The 25,593-nt window shown below is 36.5% G+C and overlaps 2 protein-coding genes across 2 annotated transcripts; one reads left to right on the forward strand and one right to left on the reverse strand.

The window, feature by feature from the left end:
- Positions 1-199: 199 nt before the first annotated feature.
- LOC106918923 (NACHT, LRR and PYD domains-containing protein 3-like) lies at positions 200-13,291 on the forward strand. The gene is made up of 18 exons (XM_014989012.2): positions 200-533; positions 1,488-1,604; positions 2,665-2,748; positions 3,102-3,185; positions 3,466-3,549; positions 4,522-4,605; positions 5,157-5,234; positions 5,569-5,652; positions 5,851-5,914; positions 6,416-6,614; positions 7,445-7,541; positions 8,763-8,814; positions 8,939-9,161; positions 9,400-11,176; positions 11,264-11,437; positions 11,606-11,779; positions 11,887-11,933; positions 12,074-13,291. Exons 2-18 carry the CDS (start codon positions 1,489-1,491, stop codon positions 12,604-12,606), a joined length of 3,954 nt encoding a protein of 1,317 aa, XP_014844498.2. The 5' UTR covers positions 200-533; position 1,488; the 3' UTR covers positions 12,607-13,291.
- A 50-nt stretch (positions 13,292-13,341) lies between these two features.
- LOC106918924 (uncharacterized) lies at positions 13,342-23,967 on the reverse strand. The gene is made up of 14 exons (XM_014989014.2): positions 23,092-23,967; positions 22,137-22,502; positions 21,379-21,477; positions 20,819-21,160; positions 17,982-18,347; positions 17,466-17,813; positions 16,897-17,250; positions 16,787-16,804; positions 16,015-16,078; positions 15,887-15,930; positions 14,801-14,951; positions 14,420-14,533; positions 14,160-14,227; positions 13,342-13,753 (listed from the first exon to the last, which is right to left on the reverse strand). Exons 1-14 carry the CDS (start codon positions 23,482-23,484, stop codon positions 13,730-13,732), a joined length of 2,751 nt encoding a protein of 916 aa, XP_014844500.2. The 5' UTR covers positions 23,485-23,967; the 3' UTR covers positions 13,342-13,729.
- Positions 23,968-25,593: the final 1,626 nt, after the last annotated feature.

A 25,593-nucleotide genomic window follows, 5' to 3' on the forward strand; every position in this document is an offset into this window, starting at 1 on the left:
TTTTATTTTAAAAGCATACTGTTGGAAAGTTAAACTCGAATATAATATGCTTATAGGCTGGCTTTTGTTCTGAAAACAAAACTGATGAGGGGATTTTATGGCAAAAACAGGTTAGATTGCTTCACCGTTGCCAACTATGTTGCTTTAACAACTGTTGACTCACCTTCATGTTTTTTGAACTGTGAGAAATTCCTTGTCTGATGAATGAGGAAATGTTTGGAAAACAAAAAACAAAGTCTCCATTGTTTTTCTTCACATTCGTCTAACCGAGACGTTCTACGTTTCACTCAGAAAATCTCCATGTGTTCGTTGGATTATATGGACAGGACAGATACTTTCTGCGTTTTGAGAAACTGAGAAGGTGTTTTCTAGATAGAAATGTGAAGAACTACCAACTCACCTTTCACCATGGCACACGGAGCTGCTCTACCCGTTTAAAGGAACCTGTTTCAACCAGTAAGCAAGGTGTTCGCTGTGACAGGCTTTCACTTACACTCTTGGTTGGTCTGAGGTGATTCATGGAAAAAGGCAAAGTAAGTACTTAGTTTATTTTTTTTTATTTTCTGGTTTTTAAATTACCTATGAAATAAGCTTAAGGGTTTCCAAACTCCCAACATACAACAAGAACTATAATTGCTGCGTCATGACTGATTGTGATTGATTTCGTAAACCTGAATACAGCTTTCAGTTTTACTGTGCAAGAGACTGACTTCTAAATTATGATAAAACAATGGCACTGTTAGGCTATGCCAAATTTGATAAAAACTGACAAAACAATGGCACTGTTAGGCTATGCCAAATTTGATAAAGACTGACAAACTCAAAAAATATCAGGTATGTTTATGACAGAACATGGCTGACTGTATGATTAACAAGTACAGCAACAACATGGGGACAATGATTTGCCAACTTTCAGTTAGTGAGTTGATTAACGTGATTTAAAATGGCCTTAGTAGGTGGCAGCAAAACAATCTAAATGTTTGAGCTCGTCTTCTGTCTGCAGTTCAGCCGGTAGCCTGAACTTCTTCTGACTAATCGTGAGCTCATTAATGTCTCACTCTGTCGTTTTCTCTGTACTGAAACCACCATGCTACCCTAAATAATACCTCGAATAAATATATTTGATCTGACTCACTATTAAATGTAGCCATCTAGGTTCAACAGCCTTGTATAGCTGTGTAAAATGCTGCAGAAATATATTATGCTATCATCGATCTTCTGAATATAAAATAGTCTGACTTAAAAATAGATTCATTTATACTGGTCATACAATATTTTATTAGAGGTGAATTTTGGATTTGATTTAATGTCATTTTAAATAAATGAAAATAGAGGTGGAAATAACCAATGATTCATGTAGAAATGTGACAGTCTCTCTTTTTATGGCTATAAATAGACAAGAGAAAGAAGAAAGTCCAGGTTTGCTGTGCTTGACAGAGAGAAAGATGAAGCTTCCCTTGTAATAATCCAAATGATTCTACTTTAAGGATGAATGTTGGTGAAGATGATCCAGCCATGAGTTCGTCTCCAGAAAAAAGAAAGATATGTTTATCTGTGACCGGTGGCTTGACTGAGGACTGTATCAAGAAGAACAGACATGAGAGGTAAGATGAATAATGAAAACTTTTATTTGCTCCTAGTGGTGACGGCTACAAGGCTGCCAGGACATAAGGATTTTATTCCTTGTTACTTTTCCAAGGGAAATATAAATGATCCTTCACTTGTTTAATTAACAATCTCTCAAAATGAGTGATTTACTGACTAGTTGTGGGCCATGGAGCTCTTCTACACATCATCACAGGCTGGCTCTTACCAGGGAAAGGTAATCTATCCCTCTCCAGGCTGAGTCTATAAAATGTTACAAATCTATAAATAATCATGTTGAAACTAGGGGCGAAATGGGACTCCACTATCAGCTTCATATAAATATGTACCAAACAATTACAGCGTAGTTTTATACCTGAACAAATATGGAATAAAGTACACAATGCAACACTCTATTGCACAACTTTAAAACAAATTTGAACAAATCTAAACAGAGGAGTATCAGCGAACATCAATAGAGTACATAGCATCGCTCCACACTCAACTGAGTTTCTCACCTTAATGTCAAACTGAACGTAAACATCACCAGTACTGGAGAAAAATCAGTTAAAGCCCAAATCCAGCTTAGTGTAGCTGGATATGGGCTTCACTAAATCCAGCTGAGCATATGACAGAACACAATAGTCTATTACATCTGTAATTACCAGTCCCTCTGATTAGAGGAGATTTTCCTTAAAACTGCACTTTTATCATGAAAGTTTTATGATGCATTCAAGTACATCTGGTACACTCAATAATCTAAATATCAAAGAGATTCAAACTTATTTATTCAAAACAACAGCACTGACCACTTTGAATTGTTTTTACTGTTGTATAATCCATCCATAGTTATTGGCTTTACCTGCTTATCATTTATTGATAAGAAATGTCTGACCAAATGTCCAGTTTTACAGTAGTCAAACCATGATGTCTGTGTACCTTTAAATTCATTACAGTACCAATGCTCTAAACAAACTTAAATTAAAAATTCAAGTTTGTTTTATGTTTTCCTTGCTATGTTTTAGCTTCAAACTCTTAAGGTTTTTGCTTGACAAACTTTTCCCTAACTTGTTTCTCCAGGTCTGACCAGAGAAGATGTCCCTCTCCAGGCTGTGAGTCAGTAAACAGTGAAAAATCCAGGGATTATCCTCTCGAGTTCAAAAAGTAAGTTTATCTATTGAATTTAAACCTACTAAGTTTATTTATAATATACCAATCTAAAAACTCAGAAATTTTGGGCAACTTAGTATAAAAACATGGTAAATTTACATCTATAAAATTCAGATCCATCTAATTTCTACAATTAAATTACATTTATTTCAGCTAAGTTCTATCAAACCCATTTAGTGAATATATATAAATGTATCTCAATTAAATAGTCTAATTTTGCTTTATTTACCCCTTTGTTTCAAGGTCAATTTATTTATTTTTTTCAGACTGAGAAATGTATATATACTAGCTCTGACCTAAGATTCACATACCTTTGTCTGAGTTTGTTTTTTAAATTTTCTTCTCAGCTCTAATCAGGGAAGATGTCCGTCCCCAAGCTGTGAATCCATGAAAAGTGACAAATCCAGGGATTATCCTCTTGAGTTTAAACAGTAAGTTCATCAACTGAATATTAAGGCAAATAATAAAACATACATAAATCTTCTCTAGGTGCTTCACAAAAAGTTTGGTAAATTATATAGTTCTCCATACAAATAAACAATTTCACCTTTAATTTCTATAATTAAATGTCACTATAATCTAGATTGCAGTCAATCTATATTATAAAAATATCTAAATACAATGATCAAATAATTATTTTTTTAATGATTATTCATTTTACCAAGAGGCACTGAGTTCCAAAATGTTTCTTTTTTCTGTTTTTTTTTCCAGGTCTGATCAGGGAAGATGTCCCTCTCCAAGTTGTGAATCTATGAAAAGTGACAAATCTAGAGATTATCCTCTGGAGTTCAAACAGTAAGTTAATCTATTACATATACCCCAATTTATGAGGCACCATTCACAACATTGAGGCACTTATCAACAAAACATGTTGAGATCTTATACAGCAACATTAAAAAGTTCAATGTAAATTTCCATAACCTAATATACTTTAGTTTATTTTTCTTAGTTTGATGATGGCAATTGACAAAATGTAATGTTTACTGCTTTTTTGATAATTGATGACTGTATGATGATTTATGATGTAAAACACATTTCACCAACACCTTGCTGAGGAATTGTGCCATGGAAATAAGCTTGACTTGACTATTTTATTTCATTCCAAACAAAAGAAACTTGATCATCTAAATGTTATATTACTTTATTCAACATGTAAAGATTTCTATTGGTATCAGCAACCACAGTTTGAGACCCATATGACTGAGAAGTACAAGGAGCTTCTCTAAAACTCATCCTCAGCTATACATGTCCCAAAAATATCTTTTTATGGTATTTATTTTTTAAATGAATCTGTTTTACAGCAATTTATAATTTGTACAAATAAGACAGTTTCTATGTTAGTTACTAAAACAGTGAGTTTGTGTGCTCCTTTTCCCCCTCAATATTTACAATCCTGATTGCTCTTTTTTGTAATAGTTTGGTTAGATTTTAGTAGTTCCACACAGTAGATAAGACAAAGTGATGCAACTGAATTCACAAACAAAGAAATGTCATGATTTTTTGGGGGTGTTTTTGTTTTAATTGCGTCAAATTTAAACCTACAAATGCTCCCAACCTACACTTTTATTATCTATGTTTTTGGCCCTCCATCTGTCTACTTCCATTATTTGAATAAATATGTCATTATTTTATGTTGTTTTCAGTTCAATGTTTAATAATTCCATTTCCCTGACTGACCTGCTGCACATAGAAACTAATTTTATTTTGTCTTATAAATACCGAGTTGCATTTTAACTTGAATGTTTTTTGTGTCTTATTTTGCCCCAGGTCTGACCAGGGAAGATGTCCGTCTCCAAGTGGCATGTCCATAAAAAGTGACAAATCAAGGGATTATCCTCTTGAGTTCAAACTGTAAGTTATCTATTGAATTTATAATTGCTTTGTCGTTTTCTAACCCATAACTTCCATCGATCTGCATTCTGCCTCAGTTTTTCCTCTTTGCCTCTGATTAGTTCTGCTGTCACCTCTGCCTCAGTTTATAAGCTCAGTGCTTCTCTTAGCTCATTACTGGATACTCCAGTTTTCATTTTTGTTACCCTGTCTGTTAACTACTGCTGTCAACTTGGTTCCTTCACTATTCACTGTGTTGTGTAAGTCTTTTAGTTTTTCTACTTTTTCACATAGTTTCACTCCATCATGTGTTTCTGTATGCTTCGTGACTCAACAAAAAACAAAGCATGATTTTCATAGATTTCTTCTTATAGTTTTAGTTATTTCATCTCTTACTGCTATTGTTGCCAAGTACATGCATATTAATTTGTGCTGTTTTTGTTCTGGTTTAAAGGTTTAAAAATTGTATTTCCCTGATTGACTTGTTGCAAATAGAAACTGGCTGTAATGTTTTCTTTTAGGGATTTTGCTCCACTTTAATTTAAATGTTGCATTTTGAACTTTTTTTCAAGGACTCCAAGAGGTCCCTCTCTAAGCTGTGAATCCATAATAAGTGACAAATCTAGGGATTATCCTCTTGAGTTCAAACAGTAAGTTTATCTACTAATATTTACCAGAAGCCCACATAAGTCTAGACACTTTTTAAGACAAATGTCTGTCTGTCTGAACCATTTTAAGTAAATTATGTTAATTCAATGTATTATTATTATTAAATTCTCAACCAAAAAGAACTTAGTCTATCTTATAACTATGTATCTAAATTGTCCAATTGTGTTATTTATTTTTTATCTGTTTATTGAAACTTCAAGATCTAATATTTTTGCCTGAGTTTCTGTAAAGAAACTAGCTTTAATCATTTTTCTTAAAGGCAGTGAGCTTCACATTTCATTGTTTAAATTGAACCTTTTCTTTGTTGTCTTGCAGCTCTGACCAAAGAAGATGTCCCTCTCCAAGCTGTGAATCATTTAAAAGTGACAAATCTCGGGATTATCCTCTTGAGTTTAAACAGTAAGTTTATTAATTAATACTAAACCAACTTATGAAAGCACACACATGTATTCTTGTGTATGGCACCAAGTCACCATATGAGATGACTTATATTCAGCTCACTTCAAGAAAACATGTTGATTTTTTTATCTATCTTGTGGATTGTTTGTGTTTGTGGGGTTTATTCATCCATAGGAATTACTTGTGTCTTCTCCACAGAAGCTACCAGGAAACAGCAGAGCGTTTTACAGTTCCTCAACAAAACCTGGTTCCAATATTTAAGGTTTGTAATAATGTTGAGTTGCACCTCTAACTACTGCATGTGGTCATCTTGGGAGAAATGGGATCTGTCTGTCAGTTCTAACATATACCTGACAGTTTTTCATTAGTTAAGATTTAAGGACCAAATTTAAACAGTTCTGAATTAAGTTCCAGTTTTATTTTACATGTAGTCTGGCCTTAGATAAAGAACTAAAACATGAGTTAAAATAAGTTAGGACATGGTAAAATATTTTATATGAACTATTCATTTTATTCATGTCGTGTTACAAGTCTATATTTATACCCTGCAGATATTTAGTATGGTAGTTCATTTACTTTGATAAAATATTTAATCAAAAGGGTTTATTATAAGCTTCTGAAAAGGAAAACAGATTATTAAAGTGAGAAAGTTATATTCTTCAGATTGTGATGTTTATAGATTAATCTTTCGTAAATAAAGAAATGTAGCTGAGTTTCTAATATTCCTGATTTGAAGGTTTCATTGTAAACTGTTCTATCACAGATCCTCGAGGAGAGCATTGTTGCTTTTATAAAGAATGAGCTGAAGAACTTCCCAAAGCAACAAGATCACAAAGAAACATGTCTGAGCCAAGAGGAGGATGCAGATGAGAAGAGGAGCAGCAGCGATGCTTTTCTTGCCATCGCTCTGCAGTTTCTAAAAAGGATGAAACAAGGGGAGGTGGATTCCTCTCTGTTGAACAGTAAGAAACTTTTAATTACCATCTGGTCATTTCTTCTTATAGACAGATTGGACCAGAAATGTACTCATCAAAACACAATCCTGATTGGCTGTAACTAAAGCAAAGTACTTCTGCATCATCCTTAGAACTTTATTATTTTATGAACAACACTCATTTCACCAGCTGTTCTTATATGATATATTACAGCATATATTATATAAGAATATTTAAAAGTTTATATTGCATGTTGAGACTTTATCTTTCAATAAGGAACAAACCTCTTTCAAACATCATCCCTCTGCTTCTGGTGTTAAATGTCTGACTATGGGGGTGTAAAGAGTTAAAATTGTTCTTTGCTGTTTCTGTTGTGGATTCAACTGAAGTCCCACCTTAAGAGAACTGGACAAACCTGTTAGCTTTAAACAAACAAGGAACTTTGATTTGTTTTTACACCTTTAACTGAACACACACAGGTACAAAGACAATACAAGATAATTTAATTGTTTACTTTCCTTATCATTATCAACAGCTATTAACTGTATTTGAAACAAATAACACTTTCAATTACATCTAATGAAACTTTTGGAGGCTAAATGAAGAAAACAGTTTTTACCAAGATAACAAGATAAATTACTGCTGATATTCACTGATAATCTTTTTTTTTTTCACTTTGGTACATATTTCCTCAGTTAATGGAGTCTAAAAGTGCTCTGTCAGTTTTGGAAACATGGGCATCTTGATGCTAATTCTGCAGAAGGAGCGTTACGAAACATCATGTGATGCTGCTTTGATGTAATGGCTTAAACCAGCTCATCTGGTTTGCTGTATGTGTTTTTTTTTCTTTTGCTAAGGTTCTGTTGTGAGTCAGTGTGCAGTGAAGAAACAAGCTCACCTGCCTGGAAATGATGAGCTTTCTCTAGAACATGACATCCAGGCAAGACCTGAGAGGTAAACTGAGAACTTCAAAGCTCATTTTTTCTTTTAGAAAATTATGTAACTGTTTTTCGCTTTAGTAAATGTTGGACTCAATCCGTGGAGAGTACTGCCTGACTGCTTCCATAGCTGTAGGATCAAAAGTCTCTTTATTTCATGCCTTGTTGGTTTAAATTGTTTCTAAAGTCTTAGAATTGAGTAATGAACTCCCTGAGCAACAAACTCTCTGGATGATTACTGGTCACAAAGATCCTGCTGAAGTGGTTTAGAAGGACATTAGTTGAGATCTGGATCAGCTTCATGTCATGTATTCAGAGTTTGTCCAGAGACACAGTCATGAAGTTTTTTCCCCCGTATTTACAACAGAAAAAGGAACCATAAATACAGACATGAACACTATAAGTCCCAAACAGACACCAAATAATATTTTTAACTGCTCTTATCTGATTTATAAGCAACAAATTAGACAATTCCAGGTGATAAATTTCACGTAGCACACTCATTAAACACAATGCATGTTTTTAGACTGTGGGAAGAACATAGAGAATCCCGAGATAATCCATACAAGCATGTCATATTCATCTCTTTGATACTTACATTTTATAGACTTGGAAGACAAACAGTTCTATCTGGATTTCATCAGCATCAGTCATATCTGCCTGTCAAATCACAGCCTCCAGGAAGACCCTGTTCATGGGCCAAAGCTGTAGAGACAAGCTTTGAAAAGTCAGTCCAATAACATTCTTATGAACTGGCATTTAAAGGAAACCCATAAAATGTCAGATATTAAATCTCCTAAAAGCTCAGATACAAGCACCACCATGCTTGTATGAAACGTGTCTAACTTTAATATTATGTCAATAAAGTGGAAGTTTTTTTTTAAGGCAAACTGCATGAGGTTTTAATATTTCTAAACCTACAAAGAAATTATTTTACTCTTTTTCTCTTAAGTCTTTTAATAACTTACTAAAAGGCTGTAGCAGAAAATCCCTTTGTGTCTTTATTTGGTCCTATATATGCCTAATTTCCTTTAGGTCTAACCAGGGAATTATAAACTATCCGTTTCCAAGCTGCATGTCCAATAAAAGTAACAAACTTATGTGATGAAACATGAAGTTTCTTGTAAATTTTCATGTTTTGAAATACAGGAATAACATTACAAATGTTAGGTCTTTCCTTATTACCTAATTTGGGTTGACTACATCCAATTAATTCAAATAAATAATTTTTCCATAGAGTTCATCATAAACCTTTAGAGGACTTCATCACTCATCAAACAAACCTAAAGGTTAGTAGGTCAAGGTTTGGTGACATGACAAAAAATATTCTATTGGTGTTTCTCCAGTAAGTGCTGCAATTACAGTTATTAAAATGCTAATTTATAATTTCAATTTTAAAATATGTTTTCACAGATTCTTGAAGATGATATTTTACACTTTGCAAAGAACGAGCTGCAAACTTTCTGCAAGATTTTAAGTCAAGATTTATCTGAATCCTCTGAGAGTCAAGAGGTGGAAATGGATCCCCATGAAGACGAGAATGAAAAGAGAATCATCAAAAAGGCTTTTTTGAAAATCACTCTGGATTTTATGAGGAACATGAAGCAGGAGGAGCTTGCTAACGCTCTGCTAAACAGTAAGATGGTTGTGATACATATTCTTATACATGTGTTTGTGTGTTCTTGTTGCAAAACCATGAAATCCCCATGAAATACATTGGCAATGTGATAAAATCAGAACAAGTTTAGAGCACAAAATCACAAATCTTTTTTCTTTTCTTGTCATATTGTTTATGCAAAAGAAATTGTTTCAGGTCATATCCATAAATGCATATGTTCCTAAATTACAAAATGTGCTGTCGTTTTGTTTTTCAGAGAGTGTTATAACCTTGTGTCAGCATACACTCAAATCTAACCTGAAGAATAGGTTTGGTTACATGTTTGAAGGATTGAACAAGGCAGGAAATCCAACGCTTCTGAACCGAATCTACACCGAGCTTTACATCACTGAAGGAACCCCTGCTCAGGTCAACTGTAAACACGAAGTGAAGCTGATCGAAAGGGCATTCTTCCGACCAACTAAACCAGAATTAAAAATTAGACGTGAAGACATCTTCAAAAGCTCAACAGAAAGAGATAAACCAATCAGAACAGTTATGACTGAGGGAGTGGCTGGCATAGGGAAAACAGTCTTGACAAAAAAGTTTGCACTGGACTGGGCTGAAGGAAGCATTTACCAGCACATCCAGTTCATTTTTCCATTGTCCTTCAGAGAACTAAACATGTTGATGAGGGAAAAGATCAGTTTGGTTGAACTTATTCATCTCTTCTTTCCTGAAATCAAAGAAGCAGGAATTCACACCTTTGAAGAGTTCAGAGTTTTGTTCATCTTTGATGGTCTGGATGAGTGTCGACTTCCTCTGAGCCTGAAAACCAAAGAGGTTCTGACTGATGTTACAGAGCCAGCATCATTAGATGTGCTGCTGACAAACCTCATAAAGGGGAAATTACTTCCTTCAGCTCGCATCTGGATCACAACTCGACCTGCAGCGGCCCATCAGATCCCCCCTGAGTTTGTTGACCTGGTGACTGAAGTCAGAGGATTCAATGACCCTCAGAAGGAGGAGTACTTCAGAAAGAGATTCACAGAGGAAGAGGAAAGCAGAAGGATAATTTCTCACATCAACTCGTCGAGAAGCATCTTCATAATGTGTCACATTCCTGTCTTCTGCTGGATCACTGCCACTGTTCTGGAGGACGCCATTAAAACCAATCAGGAAAGAGACTTGCCCAAGTCCCTGACAGAGATGTACGTCTATTTCCTGGTGGTTCTGTCCAAAGTAAAAAATATAAAATATGACGGAAGAACAGACATTGATACCTTCTGGACTCCAGAGACCAAGGATACAATTCAGTCATTGGGGAAACTGGCTTTTGAGCAGTTAATGAAAGGCAACCTGTTTTTCTATGAATCTGACCTGACTGAGTGCGGCATTGACGTCAGAGCAGCCTCGGTGTATTCTGGGGTGTTCACAGAAATCTTCCAAGAGGAGAGAGGACTGTTTCATGAGAATGTTTTCTGCTTTGTCCACTTGAGCATTCAGGAGTTTTTAGCTGCTCTTCATGTCCATCTGACATTCACCAACACCGGAATCAATCTGCTGGCAGGAGAGGATTCAGCTCCGACCACCTTTGAGGATTTCCATCAGTGTGCTGTAGACAAAGCTGTACAGAGTCCAAATGGACATCTGGACCTGTTCCTTCGCTTCCTCCAGGGTCTCTCACTGGAAACCAATCAAACGTTCCTCCAAGGCCTCGTTACAGTAGAGGGATCAGAAAGCAGCTCCAGTCAGAACACCATACAGTACATCAAGAAGAAGATTGGGGAAAACGTCTGTATTATGAAGAACAACAACCTATTTCACTGCCTGAGCGAACTGAAAGACTGTTCACTAGTAGAAGAGATCCAAGCGATTCTGAGACCTGGGAAGCTGCCGGCGGACAAACTGCCACCTGCCAAGTGGGCAACGCTGGTCAACATCATCTTGTCTTCAACGGAAAAGCTGGATGAGTTTTACCTGAATAAATACTTTGAATCAGACAATGCTGCAACTGGCCTGCTAACAGTGATTGTAAACTCCACTAAGGCTGTGTAAGTTAATGAACAGCATCACATCCAAATTCAATATAAATACTGAAGTGAATTATGTTAACTGTCCGGTGAATATTGTGATTTTAGGTTGAGCTGCTGTAATCTGACAGACATGAGCTGCAGTGGTTTAGCTTCTGCTCTCCAGTCCAAATGCTTATTGCTGAAGGAATTGGATCTCAGTAACAACGACCTGAAAGACTCAGGAGTGAAGCTGCTGTGTGAAGGCCTGCGTAGTCCTCACTGCACACTGGAAACCCTCAGGTCAGTATTTATCTGGTTTAAAAAAAACTTTTCAAATCAATGCACATATCAGACAGTAAAACTGTAAATACAGACACCAGTAACACATCAAATGATGTTAAATAGGAGTCATTCTTCTAAAAAATATTTTTCTACTCAAAATTAATGCATGCCTCTTTTTACGTAAAGCCTTTCAGGCTGTCTGATCACAAAGGAAGGCTGTGCTGATCTGGTTTCATCCTTGAGATTAAATCCCAACCACTTGAAAAAGTTGGATGTGAGCTACAACCATCTGGAAGAATGTGGAGTGAAGCATTTTTCTGCAGGACAGAAGGACTTAAAGCTGGCATTGCAGACTCTCAGGTATAAAGAAATTACAGCTTTTATGCATTATAATTAGTTTTGAGATATTCATGTCCTTTTATATTAATATAAAATGTTCTGAATGTTACTGCTGGGGTTTGTTTCAGGTTTGAGCCGAGTGGATCACAGTTCTTAAAACCCGGTCTGAGGAAGTGTAAGTATGAAAGAAACATTCAAGCTTATGCAAAAAAACAAAATCAACAAAGAACTCACTTAACATTTCATACAAATAAGCATAAGCATCAAGAACTGTTAAAAGATTGAACAGATAATGAACTGATTTCTGTCCATCAGATGCCTGTGAACTCATGCTGGACCCCAACTGTACTCATAAAAACCTAATACTGTCAGATAACAACAGAAAAGTAACAGTGGGAGGAGAGCAGCAGCCTTATCCTGACCATCCAGAGAGGTTTGATGTCCTGGAACAGCTGCTGTGTACAGACGGTCTTACTGGGCGCCGTTACTGGGAGGTTGAGTGGAGAGGAAAAGTTCACATTGCAGTGACATACAGAAGAATCAAGAGAAAAGGAGAAAATGATGACTGCAGTCTAGGGAAGAATGACGAGTCCTGGAGCTTGCTGTGCTCTGATGATGGTCACTCTGGCCTGCACAAAAATGAAGTGGCTTCCATCTATGGAGCTCCGTCAAACAGAGTAGGAGTTTACCTGGACTGGCCTGGTGGCATTTTGTCCTTCTTTGCAGTGTCGTCTGGAAAAATGACCCACCTTCATACATTCCACTCCAAGTTCACAGAGCCGGTTTACCCAGCTTTCAGGATTACTGAGCCAACGGGTTCATCTTTGTTTTTCAGCCACATTTTGTAAATTTGTTATTCCACATGTGAACACTTGAGAGAATCGCCTGTTACAGCCAGAGTGAACAGCTCTGAAATCCTCTACACTTTAAAACAAACATAACTTAATTAATTCTCATCAACTTGTTCTTTGTACTAAATGGTGTCAGCTGCAAGGTCTTTCAGGTCTGATTAGCCCACAGAGTTAAATTTGATAGCAGGAAGTAGTCCTGGTCAAATCGGGTCATATAGATAGTGGTTGACTTAACAAAAATATAGCACTGCATTCTCTTTCTTCCCCAGCTATGTAAAGTTATTGTAGAAAAAAAAAACTTTTTTTGAGGGGGGACTTCTGTCTTTTTTACACTTCAGGACTTCTGTACCTTTCAGCAAGATTGTAAATATTTAGATTTCTGTCTTGATATGTGTTTTGGTTTCAAGGTGCTAGTAAGAAAGTCACACAATTAAAAAAAAAACTGTCATGTTCAGAACAAAAGATTTATCTCTGTGATGTATCTTTTACAGATTGAACGTTTAGTTTGATTAAATACAACAGTTAAGTTAATCTGTTGATTTGAGATTAATAACGATGACTTGATTTTCAATAAGCAGAGAAAAAATCAAGTCATTAAAGATGATCCCAAGATTTAATGGATGTATGTAGACATGTAAAGACTTTCAATGTAAGAAATAAACACTTTCACAGATCCGTGTAATATTTTCTCTTCTGATTCAAAATTCTTCAACAGTGTCCAACCATAAAAAATTTTGATCGTTGTATTTTATTATTTAGCTTAGTCAGTTTACATTTTCTGCAGGCACACTAACAGAATGTTTTCTGTAATCAGATGTTTCTTCTTTGTACGTTTAATATTTTCATATTAATAATCAAAAAGTCTGTGTAGTAGTGAAGACTTCTTCCTCAAATTATTCTCCCAGAGTCAGTAGGATGTTTTGTCAGGTACAAGATATTTTTTCAGGTTTGAAGAAATAAATTATTTTCAATAATAGATCAGTAAACCCATACATGTGAGTTCTGACCATAGAAGCACTAATAAACTATTAGCCGACTTCAGGAATTACGATACTATATTTTACATGCTTTATTTCAATTCCACTGAGGTGTTATGGGGTTTGATGAGTTCTGCTGATCCTCAGATTATGGCAGCTTTCATGAACTGAAAGAGAAACAAAATAAAGACACAAATAATGTCAAGCTAAATCAAAATATGGAAAGTTTCTGTAAAATAGCACTATGGAGGTAAAATACACTTTATTAAATTCCTTCTTTTTTTGGCCTTTAGTTTAGTTGTTATGACGTTAATGTAATACCCAGCAAAGAACAGCAGATGTCACTATTTGAAATCCGTTGTAAATACATTTAACACAGTCAAATTTCTCAAATTAACTTAAAAGCTAATTTAAGCAAATAAAATTAGGATACTGATTCCTTCATCAATGTCCTTCATCAAAAATAACTTTGATCTCCAATCATCATATTTGAAATCTGTAAGATTGTAAATATTAGTTGGTAAAATCTCCCAGAGATACAACAGATTTTCCAAAAAACAAGAGTCTACTCACCTGGTTGAATGAGAAGCTTGCAACCCTGCAGTCACATGACAGATTCAGCAGATGAGCCTGGAAACGATCTGAGAGAAGAAGCAACAATCGAAAAGTGACTCATAATCTTCATTGTATAAACTGATTTTTAATAACATGTAACCTACTGTTGCTTAGAAAATGAAGGAAGACAAACATCATAAGCACCTTCATGCATACAAAAGCCAAAACATAAACAATATCAAGTGTTGCAACAGAAAATATAAGATTTATGAAAGTACCTTTAAGGATTTTAAGTTTTGTCAGGGCTGCAACATAACTGTCATAGTTAACTCCACCATTGGAGCTATATTCAAACCAAAGTCCTCTGAAGGTTCCCTCATCTAAATTGAAATCTGCAAGTTAGAGAGCAGGAATTAGTACAGTAAAAACAACTGTAAATCTGAAAAATATGCAAGAAATGTGGATGTTTGTTGTGGAAAATATCCTATTTTGTGTTACAAATGCCAGTAGGCTTATATTAAAATATTACATTTGACACTGGAGGTGTAACAGCACAACTAGAAATATATTTCCATTCCTGATATCTGTGTTGCGCCAATATAAGGAATTTTTGTTTTGCTGCAAATTTTGCACATATTTGTAATAAACACATAACATACCATGGGAAGCAACCACCTTTTTCATTTGGGTTTGTGTGACAGCAGATGGACCCCTGCTCTCATAGTTTCCCACATATTCTCTCCTGATTGCAGCCACATAGTGCTCCAGTTTGAAAAACTCGACCACATCCAGGTCTCCGGATTTATCTGCCTGAATGTGTCAGTTAAAGAACAGAAAAACTTGTCATGTTCAAGACTGTGATGAGGATCATTTGGTGAGGATCTTACATGGATTTTCTCCTAACTATGTTTACTACAACTTGTCTAGTCAGGACAAAAACACAAAATGATTTTGCATTTTCTGTTTTGTAGAAACAGAACCTTCTTTGAATCTGAAGCGGCCATCTGCCCGACAAACCGGAGGTTTGAGAAGACAGAGCAGATACACAAAAAATACAGAACTGATGTAGGAGTACTTTTTATATTAAAAAGTAAAAGGGAAATAGCAGGAGAAGGAGACATTCAATTGTTGACAGCAAAAAAAATCCAATTTAAAATCAATCTGCAAAGTTTTGATAACTGGAAATCACCAATAATCAGTTTTTTCAATAAACCTAGAATGATACTGTATGAAAAAGTAATTTTTTTGCTAGATGATTGAATTTAATCTGTAATATTACCCACCTATTCTACTGTCATTTGTCCAATACTGATTTATGCAAGTAAGAGGTCCAAGATAGAAATCCTGACATCCCTATCAACAGAATCACTACCCAACACAATTTGGAACATCCTAAAGCGCACCAACGCCAGAAAGGAGATATTGTCCCTGAAGTGAGTTCTGGATCTGCTCTAAGAGGATTAACCCTCAAAAACCAACCAAAGGGAGGCATTCAGCAGGCCTCTGATCAAATCCAACCCTGCTGAATCCTTTTGAAGAAGAGGAGCAGCAGTTCTAAGCTCCCCCACATGATGGCGCTCCTAACTTTATTCATAAGGCAGAACACAGCCAACATATGGAAGAATAAAAGCACAAAGCAATGACAGCCCTCAATCCTTCTAACCATTATCAACCAGTTTGATGTATGACTCCAATAATAACATTTATGCAAAACAAAATCCAGAATATTCATTACAAAAGGATACATCCATCAGTACCAACAGCAGGTGTGCAGTCTTGAGAGTAAGAGCTGTTTTAAACAATGGGGAGAAACATTAGTAAAGTATTCCTACTCTATTTATGCAAAATTGTTAAATAGTGAATATAAACTTACATTCGCCACGGACTGTGTAGCCACCAGCATTCAGCTTAGCAAGAACCTCTTTGTCTCTCAGCATCTGAAGAAAAACACAAAGTGAACACAGTAATACACACTGTCATAATTAAAAATAATAATAATAAAGAAAGGGTTTCTTTAGATATTCAATCAATTAAAATATGTTTCCTAAAAGCTTCTTTTAAATGGACTTTTTACTAAGCCAACATTTTGGCATTAAAATGTTTATTGATGGTTTCATGTAATATTTTCATTTTAAATGTCATGTTTTTATTAATTGTATTTGGAAAATCATCATAGCTAACAGAAACAAAGGCTGTCAAACATTCTTCTGTGCTATTTGTGTTTTAGCTTAATCATTCACTATGCTTAGGTTGGAAACTACAGGTCCTTAATTTAACTTTTTGTGGTATAAATTCAAGTCCAAACAGTGAAATGTACTTGTAAAAATGTGTTTTCTTGTTAATAAAATGTTCCCAAATCCTACTGGGCAAAATGTAAATTTACTCAGAACAACAAGCTTATTTTTGCCGGATACAAGCTGTTTTTTTTTTTTTTCTTTTTTTTTTTATATTCCTAAATTTTGCCTTGTTAAAAATACACTTAATCTCAAGCTTTAAAAACACACATTATTTCTTCTAGGAAGTTAAGGCCCATACAGCAAAGCAACTGTGTCCTTAATCCACATTTATAATAGCATTTCTTTTTTACAGTTTACATCCAAGAAACTAACAAAGAGGATTTTTAAAAACTACTAAGGCAGTCTTACCTCCTTTGTGTTTTCTTCCTGAGGGAGAAGGAGAAAAAAAATTAACATGAAAAATATCAAATTCCATCCTTTAAGTCAACTTTTTAAATATTTTAGTATTTAATTCTTACAGATATGCATGATTCCTCAGGGAATGCATGACATTGCAGCTCATTTGGCCAGGAGACTCCAAAATTGTTCATGAAACCCTCACAGTTCCTTCTGGCTTTTTCACAGAATGACCTGCAGGGACGCAGCACTTGGCCCTCCACACACTCCGGGGCGTACACCCTGCACAGAAACAGCTGTATGTCCGCGGAGCAGACGGTCTGCACAATAGAGCTGAAGAAGGACATCTTCATCACGGCCTCCCGTTGACTTGTGTGGCCCAGAAGATTAGGGACGATGGTCTGGTTGTAGGACAGGCCCTGGCACATGGGTATGGTGATGGGCTCACACATCTTCTCACTGCTTCTCATCCCATACTGCACAGACAAATACAAACTGAGCTTTGTTTGGGTTCACTACTGCTGCAACATTTTTCATTTATATTAGATAAATAAATTCACTTCTGGCTCTGCCCTGTAGTAATACCAGAATGTATTTAGTTCCATTTAGTTCCATGTTTAAGAGAGTTCAAATAGGCCATCTTATTTGAAATAGGCCTATTTTAAATTTTGTAGAAAATCAGCAGACATACCTGTTCACATGACTCTGTGGTAAACTGTTCACATTTCAGGTTTTCAGGCCAGTTTAAGCCAAACCTGTTCATCAGCGGCTCACAGCCAGATCGAGCCTTCTCACAGAGCGTCCTGCAGGGAGTCAGTCCCTTCCCAAACACACATTTGGGAAGGTAGACAGAGCACAGGAAAGGCTTCAAATGAGCGGAGCATTCAAGCTGCACAAGAGGCGTAAAGTGATCTAGCGCCAGATTTGCCTCGTCCTGCGTTTTGTGGACAAAAATGTTGGGCAGAAATACTTCTGTATAGGACATGTCTTTGCAGAAAGGAGCAGTCATGGTCTGACATGTTCCCAGAACGAGAGAAGACTGGAAAAATAAAGAAATAAGTCAACATCAGGATCATTTTCATTATTTCATTGTAAGCAATGCTTTTTTGTAGATTCAGTGGAAGCAAAGGAATAAATTTCCCTTTTATGAAATCTTCTAATCTAAAGATATCTATAAATCCTAATGACAGTGAAATGGGAACCTTACCTCTTCGCATGACTCTGTGGTAAAGGACTCACACTTTAAGGATTCAGGCCATGGAAAACCAAAACTGCTCATCAGTGTCCCACAGCCCGAGCGGGCCTTTTCACAAAGGGTCCTGCAGGGAGCCTGGGGTCTTCCTAACACACATTTAGGTGTGTAGACTGAGCACAAGAAGGGCTTAAGTTGAGGAGAGCATTCAACCTTTATAAGTGGGAGAAACTGATTAATTGCCAAGCCTGCCTCTTGTTGGGATTTGTGGCCAAGAATATTGGGCAGAATAGTGTTTGAGTAAGACACATCTTCACAAACAGAGACTGTGATTGGCTGACATGTTCCTGGTGGGGGTTGTGTAACAGGGGTAGGTGGACCCTGGAAGCAAAAAAAAAAGAGGAAATCATAAATCTTCTATCCATCTATTCCTCCAAGTTCCTCATCTCCATCCTTGGTGACTGTCTATAGTGTCACATCTTTGCTTTTTTCCTAATTTTTGTAGCAGAAAACAGCTTCTTATTTAAAAGTAGGGTCCTAATTTTGAACTGGCCATTCTTGATTTAACTTTTTCACATGAGCATAGGTCACTCAATTTTATTGGGAGTTTTTGTGATAGGCCAATATAAAGTAACACATAATTGTGATTTGGAAGGATAATTAAACCTTGCTGTTTATTTTTTACAAGTAAACATCTTTAAAGCATGCATGTATTTAGTATACCTGAGTCATATTTTGTGAAATGCTCCTTTACTGTAACTACAACTGTTAATTGTTGGCGGTATGTCTCTACCAGCTTTACACATCTAAAAGCTGAAATGTTTGCCTATTCCTATTTTCAAAATTGGTCAGATTGTGAGTATCAGTGAAAGGATGGCAGAACTTCTAAATTAGATTTAGGTAAAGTCCTTAACCTTTTCTACAATTAAGAATTGAGCTAAATCATTCCATTGTCTCTCTGACTGTATTGTTGGGTCATTGTCCTGTTGGATGATGTTGCCCCCTCTACTATCTTTTTGCAGATTCTAATGGTGAATTGTATTTTCTGGGTGATTTGCTGAGTTTCTTATCAAAAGTAATGTTTAGAGTAGTGTTTAGAGCATTATTCAAAAAGTTCCATTTTGGTTTATCCAGCCTCACCTTCTTCTACAAGTTTACAAACTACATATTGCAGCTCAAGAGATAAATGCATGCCAGACTGCACGTGAGAAGAGGTTTGAAAAGGGGGGCAACCTGTGTGACTTGCATGCAGCCTCAGAGGTGCGTAATGCCCGGCTGCCTGGCTTGCCTTCAAATTCAGGTCCAGTGCTTCATCATCCACACTTTGAGCCTGGTCCTACCTCTCTTCTTTGAACACTGAGAGCTCTGGTCCCACTCAGACCGGCCAGATGGTTCTGGTTTGAAGCCAGTTATTGGTACATTATCACTCAGAGTGTGTACAGATCATTAGTGTAAGTTAGACTATAAAGTAAATGTCGAGATCTCAAAGAGCTCTGTTCAGTCCATCATCTAAAAGTTTAAATAGTTTTGCAACAATGACCTGGCATCCTCCAAAAAATAAACAGGAGTAAAGTGGGGATATATGCATTTTCCAGGCACATAGGGCCATTTAATAGTACAATAAAGCAACTACATGTTTCCTTCAGTTGTTATAAAAATGTTGTATATATGAGACATAACTTAAAAGGAATTTGACTTTGCAAATTGATGCCGAAATTGGCCTCTATCTTTTTGAGAAACTCTTGCTTTTCTGACACTCCGCCTTCAGCACATCATCACAACAATGCTCCTCCATCATGCCGTTTATGACTGATATTAAGAGTGTCAAAGTAGCTCGTATCATGAGCTCAGCAGATATGCAGTTCCACCAGGTGTTTGCTAATTGCTGCTGCTGCTAGTCTGGAGGAGCAGAGAAGGTGCTCTGAGATGTGGAAGCTCAGAAGCTTAATAAAGAAATCCCATTTGAGTTAGGCAAACATGGCTGAGGAGGGCGCGCTGATCCGATGCGGTCAAACTTGAACTTTTTGCTCTGCATGCTAATTACTACTGCAGATCACCCTGAAAACACCATCCCAAGGTTATGCTGTGTGGATGCTTTTCATCATATGGGACAGAGAATCTTGTCAGAGTTGATAGGATTGTGAATGGAATTAAACACAGGGAAAGAAATCGTAGAAAATCTTTTATAGGTAGCAAAAGACTTGGAACTGGGGCAAAGCCTCACAACCCAGCAGGACAACAGCACATAGGAAAGACTGAAGTGCAATGATTTTCACTGCATATTCATGTGTTATAATGGCCCAGTCAAAGTAGACATCTAAAAGGGGTTTAAGAGGCAAAGCTTTGAAATTGTGCAAAGAAGAATGGACAATAATTTTAGTCTGTAGGAGTCCAAACAGACATGCCTCCAAAGACTAGAAAAAACAGTTCTGACTCAGCAAGGCAAATATGTAAACCACACTTTCCTATTTTTTATTGTTAAAAAATAAAATGTGTTCTTTCAGTTTCACAGTGATGTGCTTCTTTGTGTTAGTCTGTCATAAAAAAAACAAACTATAAAACACAATGACACTCGTTTAAGTTTAAGGTCCATGAATACCTTTGGCAGTAGTACTATAGTCACTAATTCATAATTTTCAAAACTACAGACATCTTTATGGTTTACTACAGCCAGGGTTTTTAGACATTAGAGTGAAATTATAATTAAGGGTAATGTGCTTTTACATTTCATTTACAAACTAAAACAAAATTCCCTTTCTGACGAAATTAAAGAATCTACATAGCTGTTTAGTTTTGTAATTGAAGAAAATCCTCCATAGAGATAGAACTATTTAGAAATGTCTGATATTTACCTGAACACAGTCAGTCAGTGGGAGACTTTCACACCGAAGTGTCACTGGCCAGGAGAGTCGTTTAGTTCTTAAGATGGGCTCACAATCCTTCTTGACCTTTTCACAAAGAGCCCGGCATGGTTTCACTCGACTTTCATCCCCTGAGCCACATTCAGGGACGACGACACGACACATGAGGATATTGACATGTGGGGAACAGCCTGTCTGCACAATCTGGCCAATCTGATGCACGCTGAAGCCCGTGACTCCATTTGGATAACGGGTAGTTTTGTATCCCACACTTTGACAAAAGTTGGTTGTTAGCGGCTTGCAGCTTGAACTGTCATCTCTTCCAGAGTGCACCTGCCGAAAAACATGCATGCACAGAACCACTAAGAATAAAAGCTTCATGATTCTCGACAACAGCCCGTATCCCAAAGCTTCAACTTAGTGTGCTGCTTTTATTGGGAGGTGGAGAAAGAGTCTACCAATGGAGGTTTTACAAACAAGGTGCTTGTTTAAGACCACAGGTCACGAAACAAAACGATGCTCAACATGCAATAAAAACAAAGCTGTCTCACAGCAGGCGGTCGGTTCTGGGAAACTTCAACCCGACTGACCAAAATCCGTGAAGAATGCTCAACATCTGGTTGTGATTGAGATGCTTCTGAGTCACCACTCTGCAGAAAAAATGGGTGGTTAGAGCCTGGCTGCTAGATGCTGGCACAAGAAAGCTGAAGAAGTTACTTACTGAATTTTTATCGAGAATAAATTACGTCTTCTATTTGCAATGAGACGCTTAAGCAAGAACAGACTAAATTTTAACACCTTTTATTGTGATTGTAAAGGTGTGAGAACAAAGAGATTCTAGTTCTTTGGCCAGTTTTTAAAGCAACATGCAGATCCAGTCATAAACGCCAGTCTAAGAATCATCAAATAATTTCATGGATCCCCACAATATTCAGCTCAATAGTCAAGACAAATCAATTTAAAGATAATGGATTTGAATTTACATGTTTTGTATAAAATATTTCATAATTATAAATAAATTCTGTAAACCCAAACATGTTTTGATTCTCTCTTTTTTTCCAGAATGTAAAAAGATAAAATTACAAACTTTTCAAGACTGTGTAGAAACCATGTTTAAAACAAGGATCCCAATTGAAAACATCTCTAACAATAAAAGCTGTTTTGGAAGCCTTGTTTGACTTGAAGCATATAACACAATTTGATAAACGAAAGTCCCAAAAAAAAAAAAAAAAGAATAATTGAAAGTTCAAACAAAATTTCAACTAAATTTTTAATTATAGTTTAGTTATGATTAATGCAACAAGCTCACCTCTGTACAAGACTCTGTAGTAAAAGATTCACACCTTAAGGACTTGGGCCACTGAAAGTTATGAGTACTCATCACTGCAGCACATTCAGACCGTGCCTGTTCACAAAGTGTTCTGCAAGGTGGCTGGGCTTTTGCTGAGACACATTTTGGTGTGTAGATTGAACAGAGGAACGGCTTCAGGTGAGGAGAGCATTGCACTTTCACAAAGGGCGTAAACTGGTGTATTTCCAGGCCTACGTTAGCTTGGGTTTCATGACCGAGTCTATTTGGCAGAATGGTCTTGTTGTAAGGCAGGCCAGTGCAGAAAGGGACAGTGATTGTCTCACATGTTGCTGGGGGAGCTTCTGTCACAGAATTGTCTTCACCCTGTTAGAACAAAAAATACGATCATCTTAAAATACATTACAGTGTTGTGATAAAAAATATCAATTTTTTGCGTACAGCTAACCTATGGAGGTATCTGGTTAGACATCTGTCTGCAGCGGAAAGGTCTAATTCTAACTAATGAAATCACTATTCTAATAACTTCACATCTCCAGGTGATAAATTCTGATTGATCAAGTCAGTCATGCAATGACAATACCAACCACAACATTTGTCTCTACCTAAAGACGATTTGCCATGATACTTTTTTTTAATAAAGACTTATCTAAGCTGTGTTGAGTGATGCCTTTGTTCCCCTTTCAACAAATCTTAGACAAATATCTTAATTATATCATCATGTTCTGCAGAGCCTGGACAATAATCAATCTAATTCAGATGTGGAACAGTGATGCATCTACAAGTTGGTGGTACAGCAACTCCTGAGGAATGGAGCTGAAGACCCCTGGCATAAAGTCATGTCTCACATTTCATGAACCACAAAGTTAAAAAAGGTAAAGAAGTTACTTATTTTGAAAACTCTGTTTGTGCCTCCAATGAACTCAAAGTGAAAACTTGATCAAGTTATACTAACCTGCACACAGTTAGACACTGGTAAAGAGTCACACCGGAGCTTCGACGGCCAGAACAACCACTTTGCTCTAAGAGTGGACTCACAATCCCTCTTGACCTTGTCGCAGAGTGCTCGGCATGGCTTCTTCTGGCTTTCATTTTCTGAACCGCATTCAGGTACAACAGCGCGACACATGACCGTGGCGATATGTGGTGAGCAGGCGGTCTCCACCATCTTACCAGTTTGGTACAGGCTGAACCCTGGGGCCCCGATTGGGTAAGGAGTAGAATTATATCCCAAACCTTGACAGAAACTGGCTGTTACTGGCTTGCAGGTTGTCCTGCCATCTGTCTTGGATTGTGTCTGCTGCAGAAACAGCAGCAAACAGGTAGACACCAAAAACAAATGCCTCATGGTTCTCAAACAAACTCCTGGACTATTTTAAAGCTTTTGGGTGGGTTGTACTGGCATGTATCCGCTCTTTAGGAGGTGGAGTACAAATTCACTGATGTTTTTTTTTTTTTTTACAAGATGAGCAGTGACTTAGGAACACTAGTATAATATACATCAAAATGATCCTAAAAAATAAAATACCAGTCATGCTGGCCTCAGGGCAGAGGCTCTCTCTCTCTCTCTGAAATATTCAGTCCAAATGCTCGAGAGAGTTGTGGCATGTAGCACATCTGCTTTTAATAATATGCCTTGTGTTTGAAGAAAGGGGTAAAACATTTGTTCCATAAATCAGTATTTCAGCAGAAAAAATAAGGAAGCTTTGGTGTTATGAAAATTAACTTTTTGCTCAGGAGCAGCAAGAGCATTGTGCACATGAGATAGAAGGCCAGTTTTAACAAATGGAAACCAAATGTGGTCTTCTTTCTCTCAAAGACCCTTTAATCATTATGAATAATATAAAATGTTAATGACGAAAACGCAATGTTTGGAGAATGTGTTTTGAAAGTAAGCACGTCTTTGTCATGTGGTTATAATTAAGTAAGCATGAGAGATGCAGAAGTGAAAGGCTTGTTGTCTCCACATAAAGTCCTTTAACCATTTAGAGTACCAAGACTTCTCAATTCAGAATGTGCATAAAACATTTACACAGTCATGTTAAAATGCCAAGTTTTTGTAATGGATAAAAAATTACTTTCTTCTATGTGACATATGTCTTATATTATTAATTAACTAAAAACCATCTAGACTATTTTCCATTTTGAAGAATGAAGTAGGGCAAAACACCAAGGCCTGGATAAAATGTCTCAAAACCTCATGGAAGAATGAGTTATGGTTTAATGAAACCAACCTTGAACTTTAGGCCAAATGGCCAAGCACACTGACGAACACCAGAAGAACACCATAGACCTACACTAGCATACAGTGGTGGCACCATCATGCTGTGGAGCTGCATTTTTCAGAAGGTGGAAGACTTTTTGTAAATTGGAATGAAATCATTGACATGATTTTACCAGATTCAAGCCAAAACCTTTAGGTTTGGGTCCCAAAGTTGATGATGAAGACATATTCTATGTTTGTACAGTGAGTCCAATCATACATCAAAGTCACTAAAACAATGGCTGCACTATATTATTAAAGGTTGGGCCTAACCAGGATTCAAAAAAGGCTGAGATTAATTCAGAAGGTTATTCAACAAAGTATTCGTTTAAGATTGTTCACACTTTTCCAGGTTCTTGAACTTTTTATTTTTTTCCCCTCATTCTCTTGAAAATAATTGTTTATTTTTAACAAACTGCCACTAAAAGCAGAAAGTTTTAAAATAATTTCTCTGTTTTAGGTCATGAAAGCATTTTTAACAAGGCTGTGTAGACTTTTTTTTATATCAATTTCACTCTTATATAAGTAGTATTTTTATGGAATTTATGTATTTTTTTTCATTTGTTTTATTGGAATGAGCAGGATAAAAGCTTTCAGTTTTCAAGGCACAAATTGCCGTTGTGGTTTGGGGAGTTCCAGTTGTTGATGCCCACCTCTTACGCAACTGGAAGAATTGATGTCTTTACCATTTCCCAACAAGTCTCTCAAGACAAGCCTTAGATGTTTCTAACTAAACTAATATGTGAGTTATCTCTTTTTGTAAGTATGTGGTTTTATGTGTTATTTAAAAAGAAAGGGAAAAGCATTATAACTGCACATTCAAATTACAGATTCCAAAATTATTCAAATACAGCATCTGTTAAACAACACTGTTTTGAAAACTAGATTCAAAATTGTTTCATAAACTTTTCTATGTATGTTATTTTAGCTCAGAGGCTCCTTTTTTGTGTGTGCTTAACTCTCAGTTCAGAACGTCCAGATGTCAGTGGGCAACAGTTGGTTGTGATTAAACCTTTTGTTGTGTGTGAGATCTGTGGGGTAAAAATGGGCTGCAGAAAGTTGGCACAATAAATCAAACTTCAAGGTGGAACACCAACAAAGCAACAGAGATTACCAACGTTTGCACTCCAAGTAAGTAAACAAATTGTATAATTTTTTATTGTTAAACTATCCAACATGTGAACCTCTGCTTTC

This window comes from Poecilia mexicana, unplaced genomic scaffold (assembly GCF_051168715.1).
Source record: "Poecilia mexicana isolate PSO_F unplaced genomic scaffold, ASM5116871v1 scaffold_16, whole genome shotgun sequence".
In the NCBI taxonomy this organism is placed as follows: Eukaryota; Metazoa; Chordata; class Actinopteri; order Cyprinodontiformes; family Poeciliidae; genus Poecilia; species Poecilia mexicana.

Excerpts from the sequence above, each read along its gene's own strand:
- LOC106918923 (XM_014989012.2), top strand. The coding sequence starts at position 1,489 with ATGAATGTTGGTGAAGATGATCCAGCCATGAGTTCGTCTCCAGAAAAA. Across the intron at positions 3,550-4,521 it reads TATCCTCTGGAGTTCAAACA|GTCTGACCAGGGAAGATGTC; the intron begins GTAAGTTAATCT and ends ATTTTGCCCCAG. Across the intron at positions 5,235-5,568 it reads TATCCTCTTGAGTTCAAACA|CTCTGACCAAAGAAGATGTC; the intron begins GTAAGTTTATCT and ends GTTGTCTTGCAG.
- LOC106918924 (XM_014989014.2), bottom strand. The coding sequence starts at position 23,484 with ATGAGGCATTTGTTTTTGGTGTCTACCTGTTTGCTGCTGTTTCTGCAG. Across the intron at positions 14,952-15,886 it reads TGCTGTTGGTACTGATGGAT|GCAGATAAATCCGGAGACCT; the intron begins GTATCCTTTTGT and ends TGACACATTCAG. Across the intron at positions 13,754-14,159 it reads CAAGCTTCTCATTCAACCAG|TTCATGAAAGCTGCCATAAT; the intron begins GTGAGTAGACTC and ends TTTCTCTTTCAG.